This window comes from Oreochromis aureus, linkage group 11 (genome assembly GCF_013358895.1).
Source record: "Oreochromis aureus strain Israel breed Guangdong linkage group 11, ZZ_aureus, whole genome shotgun sequence".
NCBI lineage: Eukaryota > Metazoa > Chordata > Actinopteri > Cichliformes > Cichlidae > Oreochromis > Oreochromis aureus.
The window spans coordinates 6,473,326-6,492,493 of record NC_052952.1 but is presented as its reverse complement, the minus strand read 5'-3'; the positions used below and the strand labels follow the sequence as shown (position 1 = coordinate 6,492,493).

At 42.2% G+C, this 19,168-nt stretch overlaps 2 protein-coding genes across 3 annotated transcripts; one reads left to right on the top strand and one right to left on the bottom strand.

The window, feature by feature from the left end:
- Positions 1 to 18: 18 nt before the first annotated feature.
- si:dkey-34d22.1 (discoidin, CUB and LCCL domain-containing protein 1) lies at positions 19 to 15,276 on the top strand. Its single transcript, XM_031752540.2, has 15 exons — positions 19 to 203; positions 2,818 to 3,039; positions 4,660 to 4,797; positions 6,109 to 6,160; positions 6,243 to 6,315; positions 6,412 to 6,545; positions 6,659 to 6,696; positions 8,537 to 8,728; positions 8,905 to 9,017; positions 9,112 to 9,292; positions 9,420 to 9,512; positions 9,698 to 9,791; positions 10,183 to 10,226; positions 10,328 to 10,423; positions 13,732 to 15,276. The coding sequence occupies exons 1-15, from the start codon at positions 101 to 103 to the stop codon at positions 14,109 to 14,111; spliced, it is 1,953 nt and encodes a 650-aa protein (XP_031608400.2). The 5' UTR covers positions 19 to 100; the 3' UTR covers positions 14,112 to 15,276.
- si:ch211-79k12.2 (uncharacterized protein LOC568844 homolog) lies at positions 14,417 to 18,078 on the bottom strand. 2 transcript variants are annotated; one of them, XM_031751591.2, is made up of 3 exons: positions 17,799 to 18,078; positions 17,400 to 17,637; positions 14,417 to 17,316 (listed from the first exon to the last, which is right to left on the bottom strand). In XM_031751591.2, the coding sequence occupies exons 1-3, from the start codon at positions 17,823 to 17,825 to the stop codon at positions 15,770 to 15,772; spliced, it is 1,812 nt and encodes a 603-aa protein (XP_031607451.1). In that variant the 5' UTR covers positions 17,826 to 18,078; the 3' UTR covers positions 14,417 to 15,769. The 2 variants fall into 2 exon arrangements, with proteins under 2 accessions (XP_031607451.1, XP_039475550.1); XM_039619616.1 differs by having other exon boundaries at positions 17,400 to 18,078.
- Positions 18,079 to 19,168: the final 1,090 nt, after the last annotated feature.

The following is a 19,168-nucleotide window of genomic DNA, read 5'->3' as shown; positions in this document are numbered from 1 at the left end:
TAAATATCCAGTACTCACTGCTCCAAGTTTTATTGAAGCAAGACCCCTCGAGTCAGCGAGGCATGCACCTTACTTTTTTCTCGCCGAGTTCCTTGAAATCATGCTCGCAACGTGGGAAAACACCGGGCATGCTGTGAAGTCTTTCATTGCCGGTTTGTGGATCGCTTTAAGCGTTTGTTCGGTGTGTGTTCTCGGCCAGGAGGGTAAGAAAACGCCTGTTATATTCACGCTTTTGAGAAGATAAGGATTGTGACGTTGGAGACGGATTTTCGCACATTTCGTTAGCTGCAACTAGAGCTGATAAGTAACTCGCTTGGTTTGAAGAGTTTTCCCCTTTTTTTAATTAATGGCACGATTATTAATAATCAGGACTGATGACGTAGGACGAGCACCCAGTGGGCAGATTCCTTTAAAACACATTTCTGCTGTGTTTAAGCTAGTTGTTGTCATAAAAACCTGCTAACTATTGCTGTTTAATACATTTTCCTTAGAAACTATTATTGGAAAGGTCACCATACCTTGTCCTGTATTCTGCAATGTACACATCCACACATATTTTGCTGTTCCGGTCATCTTTACGCCTCTAAGCCAGAGTTAAAGTGTATTAATGTATCTGTATTTAGGTGCAAAGGTCGCCGATTGGAAGTCATGTTAACAGTTTTTACAAACTCTTTCCTTGTCCGTGTGTACCCAGTGATCCCAGCAATCCTTTCCCAGAGTCTTTTTTTCTTTCAACACATCAGTCAGGCCTGTTATGAATCACAGTGACCATATATACACACAGACAAACAAGCTATTGCCCTGCAGACTATGACTCCACCAGTCAGCCATACCACAAATCTTCAGTGTTGTTTTTGTCTGTCTCTGGGGCTTTGATTTCCGCACATCGGAGGATGATTAAGCCCTGGATACATCATTGTTTTACTTAGCAAATATGCTATACCCCAGCTTTGGTGGGGCCCAGGTTTGGGGGAAACATTTCTACCTCTGGGATTGAATAAAGCGATGTAGTGACAGGTAGCATAGGTGAACATCCTGTCTGCTACTGTGTGGACCTGTAAGGACCTGCCAGCAAAGCATGAAGTGGAAAACTATATTGCTGGCGTGTTTCTGATTGACTGTCTGCTATCCTAACACCCAAGCTTTCTGTGGTTTAGCTCCAGAGATTTCTAAACAGGTCAGACCCGGCTGAACACGAACCCAACAGACTATGGGTGAAACAGCCCAGTGACCAGGGGGGCGATTACTGGTCACCCAGACATTTCCCAACATTACTCCCTCTTTAATGCTGGGAAAAGTCCCCTGTGGCCTCCCTCCGGAAGGTGACAGATCCATGCTCTGCTGCCCAGAGTTACAGTATGTGGCTGTGGTATTTCCAGGGAATCCTTTGGGGACTTGAGGGGGGACAATAACAGTCAAAGGTTTATGATATGAGGAACTGAAGTGCTGTTGGGAAGGAGGTGACCGGCTGGGCTGATGCAGGAGGAGACGCAGGGTGAATGGAAGGCTGCCCTGTAACTTCCAGTCAACAAATAGTCAGGAGCCTTTTAAGGGAAGCGAGGACAACGCTGGTGTTTAGGCTGAGACTGACCCTGGTGCCTTCCTCAGGTTTTGACCATTCTTGGAGCACATTACCTGGGGGAGTGAAGAGTGAGGGCGGGGAATGTTAGTGTCTGAGCTTGTCACCCCCGCAACACCAATCTCTGTGTGACTCCTGTAGGAAATTTTGAATCAAGTTCTTTTTTTTTTGTGACCAACAGGAATCTTAAACCGTCTGAATGTTTATGTTTTCTGTTCCTCTTCAAGTGTTAGTCATAGCAAGATGTAGTATATCAGCACTATACTTTTTTTATTTCCTTCCTTGCTTTTGCCTGGGGAAAAGCACCTCTTGGTACTTCATCTTAAACAATTATGTTTTGCTCTGTATCCAATGTGCAGGTCACAGGTGTTACAGTTGAGCTCTTCCCTCATTGGTATTTCTAAAAGTTGTGATGACAGAAGGATAAACATGCCCTGAGGTGTTGTACATGTTCAAATTAGACTCGTTGCTCATCTGTCTTGAAATGGTGTATTAACAAAGCCTTTAATATTCTTTGTATTTAATTAAGAGAGCCAGTTACATAGCCGTCTCTGGTTATGTCATTTTGGCTTTCCTTAAGGTCTGTAATTCCACTCAGCTCACTGCCGTCAGCAGCTGAACAGTTGAAAATATTAATCAACTAGCCGCTGACTCAGTTTGTAAAGATTTGTGACCAAAAGGCAAAAGGTGCTGAGATGAGTGCCGGGAAAAAATGTTAGTAATGCAGAAGTTTAAGCAGTTAAACATGATAACTCAAGAAGGAAGGCACCAAGGATTTTTTAAATTTATATCAGTGGTCAACTTCTCTAAAAAATCACTCAGGAGTTTCAAATTTATCCCACAAGTGCATCTACTCGGAGGCTGAGAGGTAGCAGCGGTAGCCACCAGTATTTTTTTATGTTTGAATGATTCATAGGTCAGCGGTAAGAGGCCTAACAAACACATAAAACGAAAACATTCCTCTGGTCTGGATGGAACGTCGGTGAAGAGACAGCCTGCTATCGCTCAAGACCACTTTAACAACATTACAAGAAAATCTGGCTCCTTGAAAGGAAAATTTAAATAAATGAGGTGTGGGTTAAGACCTCTGTATCAGTTTTAGAAGTGAGTGATTAGGAAACATGGAGCTGAAAGAAAAGGAAATCAAAAGTTGTTAGAAGTCAATCTTGATTTTTACTGTGTGAACTGTGCCCTTTTTTTCTTGTCGTAGCTTTCTTATAGTGCTTGTTTTGTGTCAGGTAATGGCTGTGGACATACACTGCTGGCACCAGAGTCGGGCACCTTAGCCTCCCAGAACTATCCGGGTACCTACCCCAGTAACACCTGGTGTAAGTGGAGGCTTCGCGTACCACAGGGGCGCACGCTGCGACTGCTCTTTGGAGATTTTGACGTTGAGAGCAGTCCAGGCTGCAGCAATGGCTCTGTGATGATCACAGACAAAAACGGCGAGCACAGCCTGGGTGAGCACACCTCTTGATTGTTTTAATTATTTATTAATAAATAATAAAGTTAAAACTTTTGGTGGGAGAATAAATTAATTTACAAGTTTGGGGGTCTCTGTTGACATATCAGTCAACAAATTTGCCCCCATGCTAGAAATTGGTTCATTGTCTTAGAGCAACAAGGTGCTATAAGATACCAAAACATCACTGTTTACTGTATATACTCATGTAGTAGATTTGCATAAAAAACAGGCAATTTACTCAAATGTTTCTTTTTTTTTATTTTAACAAACATCAAGTTAATTTTTATATAAGCTTTTAACCGTATGCGTTTGCGTGTGTGCGCGCGTGTGTGCGCGCTATGTGGCATCTGCCTTCATAAAGCTCTCTCCAAGCTCCCAACACACAACTGTACATATAACATCATTTACATACACACTGTATTACACATCACATAGGTATGGCCTTTAACTGACCCTTCAGACCTGATTCTAGAGTCTATTTTCACTCCCTGTCACTCTCATCAGGTTTGCTGACCCCACTGTGGGAATGACCCTCACTGTCCAATCGTAGTTTTTCCGTAGTTGTTATGAGTTCATTTTAGTGTATTGTTTGCCAGCTCACATAACCCACCAGTCAGTGCTGTCAAAACATTAGCACGCAGGTTCTCCCTGTGACCCCCACCCCCGCAAACTTTGCAGCTGGGAATGAAAAGCTTGCAGCTGCCTGATAACCAGATAATCAAGTGTTGTGGAGCGAGGAAGGAAGGATCAGAGTTTAGAAGCACTGCTTTAGCATCATTGCCCTAAGAAAAGTGGTCTAACTGCATAATGTTACCCTGAGGCAATGAACCAAACAAATCCTGTTTTTAGTAAATAAATGAAATCAAAGTCTGTCTTTTAAACAACCTCATGTACTTCTTTAGATTCTTTCTTTCAGGTACATGCACATTAGTTTTAGCAGCAGCAGGTATTGTCTCATGGCTCCTTAAAGGATTGGGCCACCCCTCCAAGTCAAAGTCAAAGGTCAAACTGTTCTCATCCTTATTTTACTGAACAGCGACATGTCTTGTGTCATTAATTTAAAATAGATAAATACACATTTTAAGGGAGAGTGTAATTAGCAAAAATGTGGTCAAACACCAGATGTCTGATGGGAACTCTCCCGTGTCCTCATCAAATCTTAATTGACATACTTGCTGACAGAGACTTTGTTCCCACTCATTACTGATGATCTTCCAGTCTGGATTGTATAACTTGCTCAGGACATGCCATTGTGTTGATGCACTGACAGAAAAGGCAAACCATATTTCGCAAGAGACATGTGTAGGTTTTGCAACCAGCTGCATCGTATCCTGAGGGCATAAAAGTTGGAGAAAGCTGCAAAATAAGGGTTTAGAGATTCAAGAGATATTCCACTAGACTGACGATTGTATACATCATCAGATTTCACAGCGCCTCACTTTCTTATAGAAACTTCTTTTTGTTTTGTTTTAGTGTTTTTCTATCTAACAGACTGTCGACTCTGCATTATTAAGGGCTGGAAATTGATGTGTAGAGTGCACTGGCATGTGTGCTGACAGATGTATTTATGTTCTTGTGCTTTATAAACGTAGTTTGCGGGAATTTGTGTTCACAGGTCCTCTGTGCGGGAAGCTTGATGCAGCCGGGAAGAATGTGACATTTAATAGCAATGAAGTAACAATAATTTTCAAGTCGGGCCCACATCGCTCTGGACGAGGGTTTCTGCTCTCTTATGCCACAGATCAGCACCCAGGTACTCCTATAATTTATGCCTTCTGACTGATGTTATGCTGGGTAACTGTTGGTGGAAGCTTCTTTGTTATTCCGATTGCATTGGTTTATTTATTTTTTTTTCACTGTTTATTTATAGCAGAGTAAGTTTGATGCAGAAGGAAATAAAACCACAGAACAGCAGAGCATTTCTGGCCTTGGGTAATCTGCAGGGCCAGGGATGAGCCTGTGAAATACTTCAACTGTGCACCATATATAATAAATGCACACACTGAAAGCACAGAAGCTTAAGGGGAAAATAAAGCTGTTATAGCTGTTACATTGTGGTTATTTGCCTGATTTATATGTTATATAGGTGTGAGTGTGGTTGTGAGAGAGATCTTTTTTTAAGTTTACACTGATACAATCATAACACTAGCTGTTCTGTGAATATTTGTCCTTCAGTATAACACATTTGCCCTCGTGTGTTGATGTGTATGTGGGTGTATGAGTCATTGCTTATTGGGATTCACCCTCCATCGCCTCCATGTTGGCTCCGGCGTGTTTGCTCAGAGAGCAGGAGTTCTACTCCTCTCGGGCTGAATGGAATGAGGCCTCAAGCTTCAGTCTGTCACTTGGACCGATTCGAGCTCTCCTCCCCTCCTCTTCTTCAGCCTGTTAACCACTCCAAGCCCACTGTCATCCTGTCTTCGTCACTATAAGGCTTCTGAACCCAGCGGCTACTTGTTTCTTGTTTTCAGGGTTTTTTTGATTTGTTTTTCTTTGTATCCCGGCCAGTTGTGACATGCATACACCAGTATGTTTATTCATGGATTAAACCACAAATCTCACTAAATGATACACAATATCAGATTCTCCTTGTGTATTTTTTTTAAAATAACCATGTAGCCTTACTTACTTAGTCTAAATAGCCTATACTTAGACTAAGTCTTAATTTTCCCGGCTGTGGCCTTGTGTACTGTGCACTATGTATCATAGTTTCCTGTTTTTGCTCAGTTGTTTATGAAATCCAGCAGTGTCTGGAGCTAAGTCTGTACTCAGACATACAAACCACTGTCTGTTGGCTGTGATCACACATGGACCTTTCGCTTTGCTCACAGTAACAAAGGCGTTAGTCACATCAACAGTGATGACCACTCATGCCTGAATATAGCACAGTTGTAGCATCCCAGACCGTCTCACACAGAGTCTGTTGTCTGTTTGTGTGGTTGAGCGAATGCCGAGGTGGTGTTACGTAAGCCCGAGACACATGGTCCACCCATACATGCTGTCAAAATTTTAAAAAAGATTCATTTTGAGGTGCGCTGATTGAAGTTTCTGTTTTTGTTTTCAGATCTCATTTCATGTTTACAACGGGGATCTCATTTTAGCTCGCAGCATTTAAGGTAAGCCGTGGACCTCTGCGTCTTCATCTCGGATTCAGTAGAGCTACAAGTATTTCTCACATGTTCTTCTGCTCCTCCTCAGCGTGTATTGCCCTGCAGGATGCAAGAAGGTCACAGGGGACATTTGGGGGAACTCTGAACATGGTTACAGAGACGTAAGCACAGCAGATTTCATTAGGCCAAGCTGTATTGTACTGTGCTTCTTATCAAATACATGTCTGAAAAGGCTCTATCTCTCTCTTCTGCTGCAGACCTCAGTGCTGTGCAAGTCTGCAGTCCATGCAGGAGCTACATCTGACAGTCAGGGAGGCCATATCACTGTGAATCGTGGGAGAAGCCTTACGCTGTATGAATCCACCTTTGCCAATGGAGTCCTTTCGAAAATGTATGTTTGTTTTCCACATTTTAAAATGAGATCTTGTGGAAATGTCCAGCTGCTAGTTTAGTGTAACTGATTTGTATTGATTATCAATATTTCTTTTTCACTTCTTTTGACAGGGGATCACTTTCTGAAAAGAAGCTGCTTTTCATCCAAGGTATGAGCCTGACTTTACATTCACAACCCCAATTCCAAGAAAAAAAGTTGTGACACTGTTTAAAATGTAAATAAAAACAGAATCTAGTGATTTGCTGATCTCATGAAGCCATATTTTATTCTGGATCTGCTTCTTTTAACTCAAAATGTTTTAATTTGGTGAAAGGTATGGAATGCAGCCAGGCCATTTCAGTAGCTTGACTTTTCTACCATGAAGCCATTCTGTTCTCACAGGTGGCTTAGCATTGTCTTCCTGAGATCATTAAGGCCCTCCCTGAAGTAGAGGTCATCTGGATGGGAGTGCATGTTGCTCTAAAACCTGTATACACATTTCAGCACTGGTGGTGCCTTTATAGATGTGCAGACGCCAATTTAATATGCACTGACACCCCCGTACCATCGACTGTTGTCCACATATGGTTTCTTCTTCTTTGCGCGACAGAGCTTTAACCTGCACTTGTGAATGGCATGGTGACTGTGTTCACAGATAGTGATTTCTGGAGGTATTTCTATGATGTAATCATTTGTGTTTTTAATGCAAAGATCACAAGGATCTGATTCAGAGTTTTGCCTTACCCTTGCACACAGAGATTTCTCTAGATCCTCAGAATCTTTTGATGATATCATGTAGATGGGATATTCAAACTCTTCACACATTTATGCTGAGCAACATTATTAAAAATAATTGTTCCACAATTTGTAGACCCTGTTTTTTGCAGATTAATGAATCTCTGCCTCTCTGTGAGGCTCTTTTTTACAATAAATCATGTTACTGACCTGTTGCTAATTAACCTAATTAGTTGCATAATATTCCACCAACTGTTTCTTTTTTGGAGCCACTTACTTTTCCAGCCTTTTGTACCAACATGTTTTTTTTATTATTATTTTTTAATAGACATGTTGCTGGCATCAAATTCAAAATGTGCTCATATTTTTAATGTAATAGTAAAATGTCTCAGTTTAAACATTTTCCAGGTTGTATTGTGAATGAATTTATGAGATTTGCAAATCACTGCATTCTGTTTTTGTTTTGTTTTTTTAACATTTTTTTTACATGTTACACGGTGTCCCAACTTTTTTTTTTTTTAAATTGGGGTTGTATAACTTCAGATGATGATGTTTAATGTTCACGATGTTTGAGGAAAGTGTTTAGACAACCTTCGGCATGGCGGAGCGGTGTTCCAAACAAAGGTAGGAAATAGGATGGACCCCTGAAGTGTAAACACAGGTGGTGGAGCAGATGGCAAACAAAGACCTTGGATGAAACTCTCTGAACATCCGGGATGTTATGGAGACTGGGGGGACATGGGTTGCATGAATGACAGTCTGAAAGGCAGAGTGACAGAATAGCAGTGAGTTTTAAAGAACAGGAAGCCGACACCGATTCACTCAGAGGTGGTGGGCAGGAATCCGAGTGGATCGGAGTGTTGACGATAGAATAGCGAACGAGAAGACTTGGACAGCGTGGGAAAGCGGAAGTAAAGAAAAGATGAGAACAGCAGGAGTAGCACGAACACCAAGGAATGCAAATACAGCTCTTCCTCGCTGAAGCTCAAGGCTTCATTACTACCTGAAACGGCCGGTTAGCTGTTTAGCTTCTTTAAATAACACGATTTACATTTCTGCACATTATTTGTTTGGTTTTTTTTTTTTTTTTTTTTTTTCTTTTCTTCTCACTTTCAAGGCAAAACAGTGTCCATTACTTTCTTGAGTTCATGCAGTTCATCACAGGGAATCTGTGTGGTTTATAATGAAAATGTGTAGGCAAATGTTACAAGGCAAGTTATGAAACTCAAATTATAATTCATCAGTTTGTTTGTTTTCCTTTGATCCGTGAACAGAGTGTAACAACAACTTGGCTGTTTCTGCTTTAAACGCCTCATCTTTTGCTGATAAAAACAGTCAAGAGCAGACAAAGTCATGGAACAGCAGAAATAATGATTTCAGCCATAACTTCCTGCTCTGGACAGCAGACAGTAGTGATCAGAGCCCGTGGGTGGAGATGGAGCTGAGCGACAGAAGCACCATCACAGGTAAAGATAACAATAATAAGTATTTGTGTACAAAATATGCTTGGTTTAAGCAATTTATTGTGATTTCATGAATCAGAGATGGGCTATTATTGTTGTTTAAAATCCATGGAGCCTTTTATCGCTTTTTGAATATTGATTTGAAACAAAATAAAACAAACGTTGTTCTCTCTTGTCAGGAATAGTAACAATGGGATCAAATGAGTACTACATGGAATCCTACATCTTTTTATTTAGTAAGGACAGAAAGAACTGGAAGCTTTACAAAGATGCTGTAAGCAAAGAAAGAAAGGTAGGTATTCTACTTAATGCTTTGACTACCCCAAATTCCTGAGCTTTTTAAAGCAGTAGACTTGCAGATGCTAACTCATCTTTGTGGCTCTTAGGTGTTTCAGGCCTACACTGATGGACACCTCAGAGTGCTCAATAGCTTGTTTCCTGCTGTGGTGGCTCGATTTGTCCGCCTCCAGCCGCTGAGTTGGCATGGGAGGGCTTCAGCTCAGATTCAGGTCCTGGGCTGTCCTGTTAGTAAGGCCACACCGAGGTCTTCCCGTCCACCTGGCGATGGTAGGCAGGAACTCATAAGCTTCCAGATTATCCACAATAAAGTTTGGTTTGTTTGCTTTTAACATGATTTGATTTGCAGCCAAGTTTCCTGATGTACGGTTTTCCTGTCTCGACAATTCCCCAACAGACTCTCCGTCCATCAAAGTTAACTCGGGTTCACTGCTCCCAAGCCCCACTCCCACCACCACTGAGAGCACCGTGTTAGTGGAAACAACACAGAGTATGTACTTGTCCCATTCACCAACTCACCTGTGTGAAGTTTATACGAGTAGATTGGAGTCACACCAGTGCAAACAGGGCAATATAGCCATTAATCTGATAGGCAGCACTTTGTACTTTGTAATAACAGCATTCCTTCCTCACACTTGTTCAGCTGTTTACTCAGACACTTTAACACTCTTGCAGGCTCCAGTCAGCCAGTAATAGTAGCAGTGGGCGTGGCCCTCGGCCTGATGATATGTGGCAGCTGTGTGTTGGCTGGATTCTGGTTGAAGCGAAGGTACTGCACATGTATTAATGTTTAACTTTCCAGTGTGGGCATACTGTCACTGAGACTGATTTTCAATATGGAAAAGATATATATAAATCTTATGAAGTTTGTATCTGTCTTGTGTGAAACTTGTATGAAAAGCATACAAGAGTGAAAACAGATATGAGATCCCTTGAAAAATTATATAAATGAAACTTGTATGTTTTGGATACTTACTAAAACAATATAAGAAAGTAATGAGAAAGTGGCCACTTTCATGAGTAAATCATATAAGCCTTATATGATTTACTATATGAAGTAGGCCACATCTTATGCAAGTCTTTACTATAGTTTTTACTATTTCTTTTCCATATGGGTTTATTCACCCTCTGAGTTTGTTTTTTGTTATTTGAAATTGTAGGAAAAAAGACTCACAAATGAAGTACTCCTACTCTGTCCCCACAAGTAAGTCTAGCACTTTTCAGATTCTTTTTTTTAAATATACTTTTTAGTTCTGAGTCCTTTTTTAATGTGGCAATGATTTTATGATTATGATTTTTTTGTAGGTTGTCAAAGTTTCAAGGAAAAGAGTTTTCCTGGCTCACAGTCGTACCCTCTGGTTCGAAACGTCCACGATGCACTACCAAACCCCCCTCTTAATGGTGAGAATTCAGATTTTTATTAATTAAGGGAAGCTGCTGGTGCTGCTTTGTTTTTCTGCAAGTGTCATCAGCTGCTACCTTTGAAGTTTATTTGTGCTGTTAAGTGTTCGGCTCCCCATCTTTCCCGCTCTAATAGTCTCTAGCTTCAGTGGTCAGTTTGAGTAGCTCACGCCAAGCCTGACAGGCAAACAGTTCTCTCCACGGGCTGTCCATTCTTTCCTCTGGCTCAGCCCATCACCCGGTCACAGCATAAACATTCCTTTCTTTGGTCCACAGAGGCTCACTGAAAGAGACCATTTAATTGGAGCTCGATACAAGGCACTCAGCCTACTCCCCCCCTCCTCCCTCAGCAGTCCCATCTCTGCCTCCCTTACCCCTTCCCTCAGTGAGGGGGCCCTTCTCTGAGAGGTCCAGTGATAAACAGGACAGAGGGTCAATGCTAAGACAATTAAAGCCCCCAGTAAAGCCTGTCTAATTAAAATAGCTCTGGGTCTTAGACTCCCTGTGTGCTCTTGAAAGTCCAGACCTCCCACACCACGGCGTCTTCTGCAAGGACAAAGAGTAGTCTGGATGGATCTAAGTGCTAGACCGTCAGCCCTCATCCCTGCGATTAGATGAGACGTTGTTGGTGGCCAGGCTTCTCATGCAGCGCTCTGCATTGTCCTAGTCAGAGACAGCTATTTGGTAGAAAAGAAGCAGAAGTTTTCCAGAAATTGCTTTGCAAGATGTAAACAAGAAGTAGAGTTTTTCCCATTATCGAAAGTAGCCTGCTTCTAGATGTTTTAGTACACATTTAGTATCTGTGTGTTTAAGTTTGTGTAAAAATGTCTTGATGCATGCTCAATCATCCAGGTCAGGAAATCATAAAAAGTTGATGTTGTTCATCTGGATGAAGCATTTCACTGAAAACGCTACATCCAGGTGAACAAAATCAGCAATCAAACCATCAAATCATATAAAAATAGTGATCTGTGATCTACTGATCTGCCAAACCAAGAACTTTTAGGAGCTACAGTTCTGCTGGTCGGAAATGCCGACAAATCCCATGACTGGAAAAGCACCCAGACAGGAGTTGCGGTGCACATCTTCACTCTGTTAAATGTAGAGTCTGTTTGTGCGCCAACAAAGTCTTCAGAGGAAAACTACCTCACAGAATTCAGAGCAGCTTTTAGGATAAGCCAGAGTCGTTCCGGATGCTGTGCAGAGATGAAGTTAAAGCTGAACTCGAGTCATTTTGTGGAGAGAAAAAAGGAGCCGCTGCTAACAGAAAGAACACCAGGCTGCTCTGTGGTTGGGTGGCATGAATAAAGGGAAGAACAGATTTTATTAAAATTCAGATTTTGTTGTTGTTGTGCAGGCACTTCAAGAAGCTGAAAGTAAAAGAAGCTGGCTTCTAAAGCAGACCTCGCATGTCTTTAGGATACAGCAGCTTCAGTTTTTAGAACCTGAACATTATGTAAAAGACTGCATGTGTAAGATAGCCTTTATATTATTTATTATATTATTTTAGTATTTCACAACTTGGTCCATTCAAACAGCGGTCCCCAACCCCCGGGCCGTGAGAGTTGAGGCTCGGATGTGAAATTTATGGTTTGGGGGTTTTTTATCGTTTTTTTTCTCGTTATTTATTCATTTATTTTTTTTAAATCGTTTTTATCGTTAACTCAGTTTCCTGTGTGTGATGAATAAATCTTCTTTTTTTTGGTACTAGTACTGGTTTTATTTTGTTGTATTTATCCACGACACCTTAGAGGCCAGTCCGTGAAAATATTGTCGGACATAAACCGGTCCATGGTGCAAAAAAAGGTTGGGGACCACCGCATTAAAATATGAGGATTTTTTTTTTTTTTTTTTTTTTTTTTTTAATGTCTTTCTGCTGTGAGGGTTATGTAATGTACCCGGGCCCCTCAAACTAATCCAGTTCAACTGCCAAATCAAATTATGAGGCAACACTGAGTGAATAAATGTATTCACTGGTTTATTGTGTCTTTATCAAAACAGTTTGGATTTTTAACTTTCTGCCATAGTTGTAGGATTGATGCTACTCTCTTATTGGTCTTATTTATAGTTAGGTCAATCAGGTAGGTCATTTCATTGGTAGCGTTTATGTGCGTGTCACTGTTTCCGTCTGTAAACACGACAGCTCGAAATGATAAAAGCTTTTGCATGTTAACAAGCAATTTATAATTTGCCTTACATGCACTGAGGTCTTCAAGGTCAACCTAATGATTTATTTCTGTATAGAAGCCTTGTATGGTGTGTATTGTCAGCATGTAGAAAGATTTGAAATATGTCACATTTGACCTCTGACCTCTTCTTTACAGTGAAGTTTACATAGTAATTAATTTTCATAAAAGGTCTATCTTTAAGACTGTGCTTAAAATTCTGCTGCTTTTCTTCTTATTGGCAACAATTAGGAAATGATATACCGGCATATGGAGATACTGAATGTCACGATACAGGATAGATCCAAATATCATGTCACGTTTGACCTCTGATCTCATGTTTACATTTGACAACTGCCTTTCTTTCAAGTTGACGCCCAAAACATGTTTATAATTAGGGGAAAGTTTTATCCATAGAAAGGGAACAAGCTTCACGTTAGTCACTGCTCTGACCAATGAAGCTGAAAAGGCCAAAAATACAAATGATATTTTATAATAAGCTCAAGTTATTGTTGTGTACTTATTTACAACTAAACGCCTGATATACATTCCCTACTCCTAGATGTGGTCATGCTGCCCTTATCTGATTGTTTTTTAAAGTACTTATAAAAAGAACAAAGAAAATTAAATGAATGCATACAAAACACAATACTGTTCCCTGAAATGCAAATACTGCTCAGAGAGCGAGCTGCCTTGGCAGGTGGTGGGAGACTGAGGCAGAGCTAGCACAGCTGTTAAGTTACCTCTCTGTGCTCAACTAACCCATCAGCTGGCTGTGATCTAACACCGCCATTAAAGTTGCCTGATGTCTTTATAAAGCCCAAAGACTGCTCAGTGATTTCCTGACTGATTGGCTTGCTCTTCATGTCTGTATCCTGTTTGCCAGCTCAGTCGTTTTTCAAGTCTAACTAATAATTATAGCAGGTCTTTTAAGTGATAAAGGTGTACCTAATTTCTATAGAAACCAAAAATATGACACCATGTGTATACACATGGTGTCATATTTTTGGTTTTCAGAGCATAGTTTATCTGATACCTGCAGTGTGAGAAGGTTTGCTGTACGTCAGGTGACCAGGAAAAAAAAGAATCTCGTATGCCTTATCTTACATTTACCTTCTCTCTTTTCTTCTCTGATCCTCCCAGACTATGCTGAGCCAGCTCTTGCACCTATTGGACATAAAGTTGGCTCAACTTTTAAACCTTCTTCAGAAGAGTGTTATACTACCCCCTTCACCTGCAGCCATTATGATACTCCTGGCTCCCTGCCCGAGTATGCAGAGCCACTTCCTCCAGAGCCCGAGTATGCCACTCCGTTCTCAGATCAGCCGTCTGACTCCAGCATCATTCCTGCACCGACATCCAGCCACAGTCAGTATGACTGCCCCTCACACAGGGTGCTCTTCAATGGCTACTGCACTCCCGCGCTACATGCCAATGGACCAAGACCAGTCAGTGTTGTCTATGCAGAGCCCAAGTCTTGTGACTCTTTACCACAGAAACACACATATGAGGATCCTTTGTGAGCACAGCAAGCTTAGACTCAGGAAAAGGCTCTTTGGAGTTGAAATGTGTGTTGGCACCAGAGCAACACTTGGAGTGGTCTGAAGTTGAACAGTGAGCTGGACAGTGCTGTTCAGAATGCACTAACTGGACCTCCCATGAGTGATGTGCCCAAGGAAGTCACTTTGGATCACTATGCATATGAGGGTTTTCAGACTAAACACTGGGAGCCACATGGAGGCAGATATTTCCATCAAAGAAGTATGGGATAGTTTTTTTTTTCCTCATATTGCACAAATAAATACAGGCTCAGTTTGTGTCTCAGAGATACTGTTTGGTGAAATGTTTAATCACATAACTGCACTTTCCAAAAGCACATACAGAAATGTATGTGTAGTCTTCTCCACAAATTAAAGCAAAAAAAAATGGTACAAAGCATTGTATTCACAATGTATCATTTCAAAAACAACATTTATGAAGCACTATAAATTGTAACCTGTAACAAAGAGTACTGTTATAATTACACATAACCACTAGGTGGCTGCCACGAGCTTCAGACGTCAAGCAATAATGGACTCTGTAATTATTTGTCTGCTCAGATAATTATCACCCGGTAACATACCAACAGCTAAAAATAACTACTTGGATTGTAGTACAACTGAGAGGCACGAAAGGCAATAAGATGACACGATTAGGAAGGACTGTCCTTTGCTTGGATGAACAGCCCTGTGATTCAGCCACTTTTCCTGGAGAAAGAAATGCACTGTCTAGTTAAACAAGTCTCCAGAGGAAGAGTACGTTCCTCTGCTGGAGGCCGAGTTATCGCAAAATGTTAACATTTTTTAAAAAAACACCTCCACTGGCCTTGTTTGTTAGGCCTTTGCTGCTGTATAGCACCTTTCTCAGAATTAAGTGGAAAAAAATTATAATACTTATATTTGTATACTTGTATTCTTTTTTTTTTTACTTTATATTATATCCCATGGAAAGTTTTGTTTTTTGTATAGAATACATATGGTTTTATAAATGATTAAGTTACTAAATAACTTAATTAAACCTGTGACACTGATGTTTACTACAGTTCCATATTTAACATATAAAATTGTACTTGTTCCTATTTCAAGGCATTTTGTATAAAAAGAGCCAGTTGGCAGTCCTCAATCCCATATTAAAATGTTACTAAAAGCCCATCAAGTTACATTAATGTGACATGCTCTCTGGTATCATATACTACAACACTGGGACTACATCTCTTCCACTGCTGGATAAGGCACAATTACACAGATGTGTTAGTAACCAGTTGGTTTGGTGTGTGTGTGATGGATGGACATCAGGCTCTCTTGGAAATGAGATTTTTTTTTTTTTACCTAGATAAATAAAGGACTACTAAAATGTAACACGGGTAAATCTGTACATACACGACACTTCACTCACATACATCAGGACTGAAAAGCTGATGGAGAATAGAAAAAAAAAATACATGACTTATAAAAGTAAACTGTGGTTGTGTTTAAACAGAAAAGGTTTAGCGTTGAGTTTCAGCACAATCTTGGTGTGAAATATCAGAAAAACACTTAAAAAGGAGTGCAATATTACTGAATTTCCAATTTGAAAGCAGTTTTGCTTAAAGAACAGATTCTATAAGATGTTCAGTCTGTTATAATCTACCAGCAGCAGTAATTCACTCTCTTTCACTTTCAGCATCTGTGCTGAACTCTTCCCTCTGCCCCTCCTCCTCTCTTCCCTCATGGGAGTAATGCACCAGAGACTGGTGTCTGTTCCTGGATGGCGCGTCTTTAAAGCGCAGGCCGCAGTCTTCGCATGCATACGGCAGCCCCTCTCTTGCTCCTTCTGGCTGAGATGTGCCCTCATTCCCACTGATCGGTGTAGAGGTGGGATGAGAAGCAATTAAATCTGAGGAATCTCGAGTATTCGGTGCTGCGTGTGAGTCAATACCTGGACTGTTGGGTGCATTTAACACGGCGCCGGTTGGGGGTGTAGTTCTGGGGCGCCCGGGCTGACAAGCACGACCTGCGGGTCCTCGGTACACGCCTCCGGTCTCCCCTGTGACCTCAGGAGCCAGCCCGTGGACTGTGCGGTAGTGGAAACGGATCCCGGAGCGGTTGGAAAAGCCCTTCCCACAGATGCTGCAGATAAAGGGTCTCTCCCCTGTGTGGATGCGAGTGTGGATCTTTAGCGCTCCAGACTGGGTGAAACACTTGCCACACTGGGTGCAGCGGTAGGGCTTCTCTCCTGTGTGCGTCCTCTGGTGGGCACGCACCCCTGCCAGATGGGGGAAACCTCTGCCACAGAAGCCACATGAATATGGCTTTTCACCCGTGTGAATCCGCCTGTGGATCTTCAGTGCTCCAGACTGACTGAAACTTTTCCCACAGTCGGAGCAGGAGTAGGGCCGTGCACCGGTGTGCACATTGAGGTGTATGCGGAGGTTGCTGTGTGAATTGAAGGCCCTGCCGCACTCTGTGCAAATGAACCCGGCTGGTTTGTGGGCATGCTCGGAGCGCTGGTGTTGTAGCAGCTGGGACGGTCTAGAAAATGAGGCGGAGCAGTGCATGCAGGGATGCAGTGACGACAGCAAGGTTGTAGAAGTCCTGCCCCTCTCCCCCTGCTGCTGTGCTTGCCTGTGCTGGCGGTGGCACACCTGATTACAGGCATGAAAGGAGTGAGGGCAAGACAAGCACGGAAAAGCACTGGAGAGCCGAGCAGAGTGCGAGTGGGCGAGCTGGGGGCAGGGTAAACAGGACGTTAAAGGGCAGTGGTGGTGGTGAAAGTGATGGTGAGCGTGGGTGTGAGAAAAGGGGGAGTCTGTGCCCTCCTGGCGGCCTAGTGTCTGGGTACAGGTTTGCAGGCCGGGGTGACAGCACAAGTGGGGAAACATGGAAAGATGGGACAAAGACGCTCTTGAAGGAGGCACATCAGAGTTTTGGTTCTGGCTCTGAGTCCCTCTGTCTACATCCTCGTTCTGTGATCGGCTGGGCAGGCTGGTCTCTAGCTCAGATGTAGTGGTGGTGCTGCTGGGTAAGGTGGAGTCTGGTAAACACATGCTAAGGCTCACTGGACCAGCAATACTGAGATCTTTTGGGTGGGATACGGTCTCTGAGTGTGTTGGCAAGGACAGAGGCTGTCTGGATGTTAGGGTCTCAAATGAAGGAGGGGGACTGGAGAAAGGGCAGCCAGGGCAGGTGCAGGCATGATGCAGATCTAAAGCTGAAGGACAAACCGAACCACATCAGTAGGAAAATTAAATTTACAAGAAAATGGGTGGACTTGTTTATTTACACGGCTCCTACCTTCTCTCCGGTCTCTGGTCTCTCTCGCCCTCTGTGATGCCCCTGCACCCGTCTTTTCCTGAACAGGTCTAAGTGGCTCAAGCGATGTAGCTTTGAACCCAAGAGCACCATCAGCAGCACCACCGCCTGCCACGCCCCATGCTGCATTAAGCACATCTGGCGGATTTTTTGAGGAGTTTCCAGATGTGATAAGGTCACCGAGGAACTGATGCATCTCCATCCAGGAGCACTGACCATGCTGCAAAAGGTACACAAAGCATGAGTGCAGAGGCTGCATGTGCTGAGTGAACAGACTCCACACAGTCCAGTTAGCTGGCTCGTGTGAGCTACTGGCTGCTCTCAAAATAGGCTGAAAACGTGACGTTTTAGCTAAAGCAAACAACAGACTCGCTTACTTACAATATCGCTACACTTGTCTTTGTCCATGAACTCAAAATAACGCCGCCGCTGGCGCCACAAAACCCACAGCAACGAATTTAAAGTTTTTAATTTCGATAGCACGGCTGGAAACGATAAAATAAAGTGCACTCTTTACAGCTTTTACACATCGGCTGTCGACCATCCGTGTAGCCCACTTAAAACCTCCCGTCACCAGACATTGTAGTTCCGGGATTTTTAAATCACGTGACGGGAGTTGTAGTCTTTATTTTCTTTCCCGCTTCTTTTTCAGAAAAGACGGTATTTTATTATTTATTTATTTTTTAACATCTACTGGAGGGTTGTATTCTTTGTCATTTATTTATTCAGTTTGTAGCATTTAATGTATCCTGATAATTTGCATCTACAAATGTGATATTTGACATAATAGTTAAATTTAGCCTGTAGGTTTTGTGTGTTTTATTTTTTAAGTATTATTTTTAAGTGTATAAATACTCTTTAAACGCAGATCTAATCGGCTGATCACACAGTACCGGCTCAGTACATTTAGGTGCGTAGACATGGTCCGGCGGTCCAGAGGACCAGGTGAAGTTTAAATTAAGCATCAAAAAAAGGAAGAAAGGTGATTTAAGTGATTTTGAACATGGTGTGGTTGTTGGTGTCAGGCGGGCTGATCTGAATATGTTAGAAACTGCTGATCTGAGATTTTTCCACAAAACCATCTCTAGGGTTTAAAGAGTATCAGCCAAAAAACAGTAAATATCCAGTGAGCATCAGTTCCTCGAGTGGTCAGATCAGAGCAGAATAGCCAGGCTGCTTCAAGCTGAAAGGAGGGCAACAGTAACTGAAGTAACCACTCATTTATGTAGAAGAGGATCCCTGATTTAGTCCCTGATGCAGACAGGCTACAGCGCAGAAGATCACACCAGGTGTCACTCCTGTCAGCTAACAACAGGAAACTGAGGCCACTGTTAAATCTTGCCACCACGGTCTACCTGAGTAATGTTGCTGACCATCTGCATCCCTTTGTGACCACAGTGTACCCATGTTTCGATGGCTGTTTCCGGGAGTATAGCACACTATGTTGCAAAAAAGCTCAGATCATCTCAAACTGGTTTCTTGAACATGAAAATGAGTTCACTGTATTCAGGTGGCTTCTGCGGTCGATAGATGTAAATCCAATAAAGCACCTTTGGTTGGGGTGCAACAGGATGTGGAGCAGACAAATCTGCAGCAACTGTGATGCCATCACGTCAAAGTGTTTCCAGCACCTCTTATGCCATGAAAAATTAAAGCTGTTCTGAAGTCAAAGACTAACAAAGTGTATCTAATGAAGTATCTGATGAATCTGTCTATACACACAGAGACAGTGGGTAAATATATAATGCTTG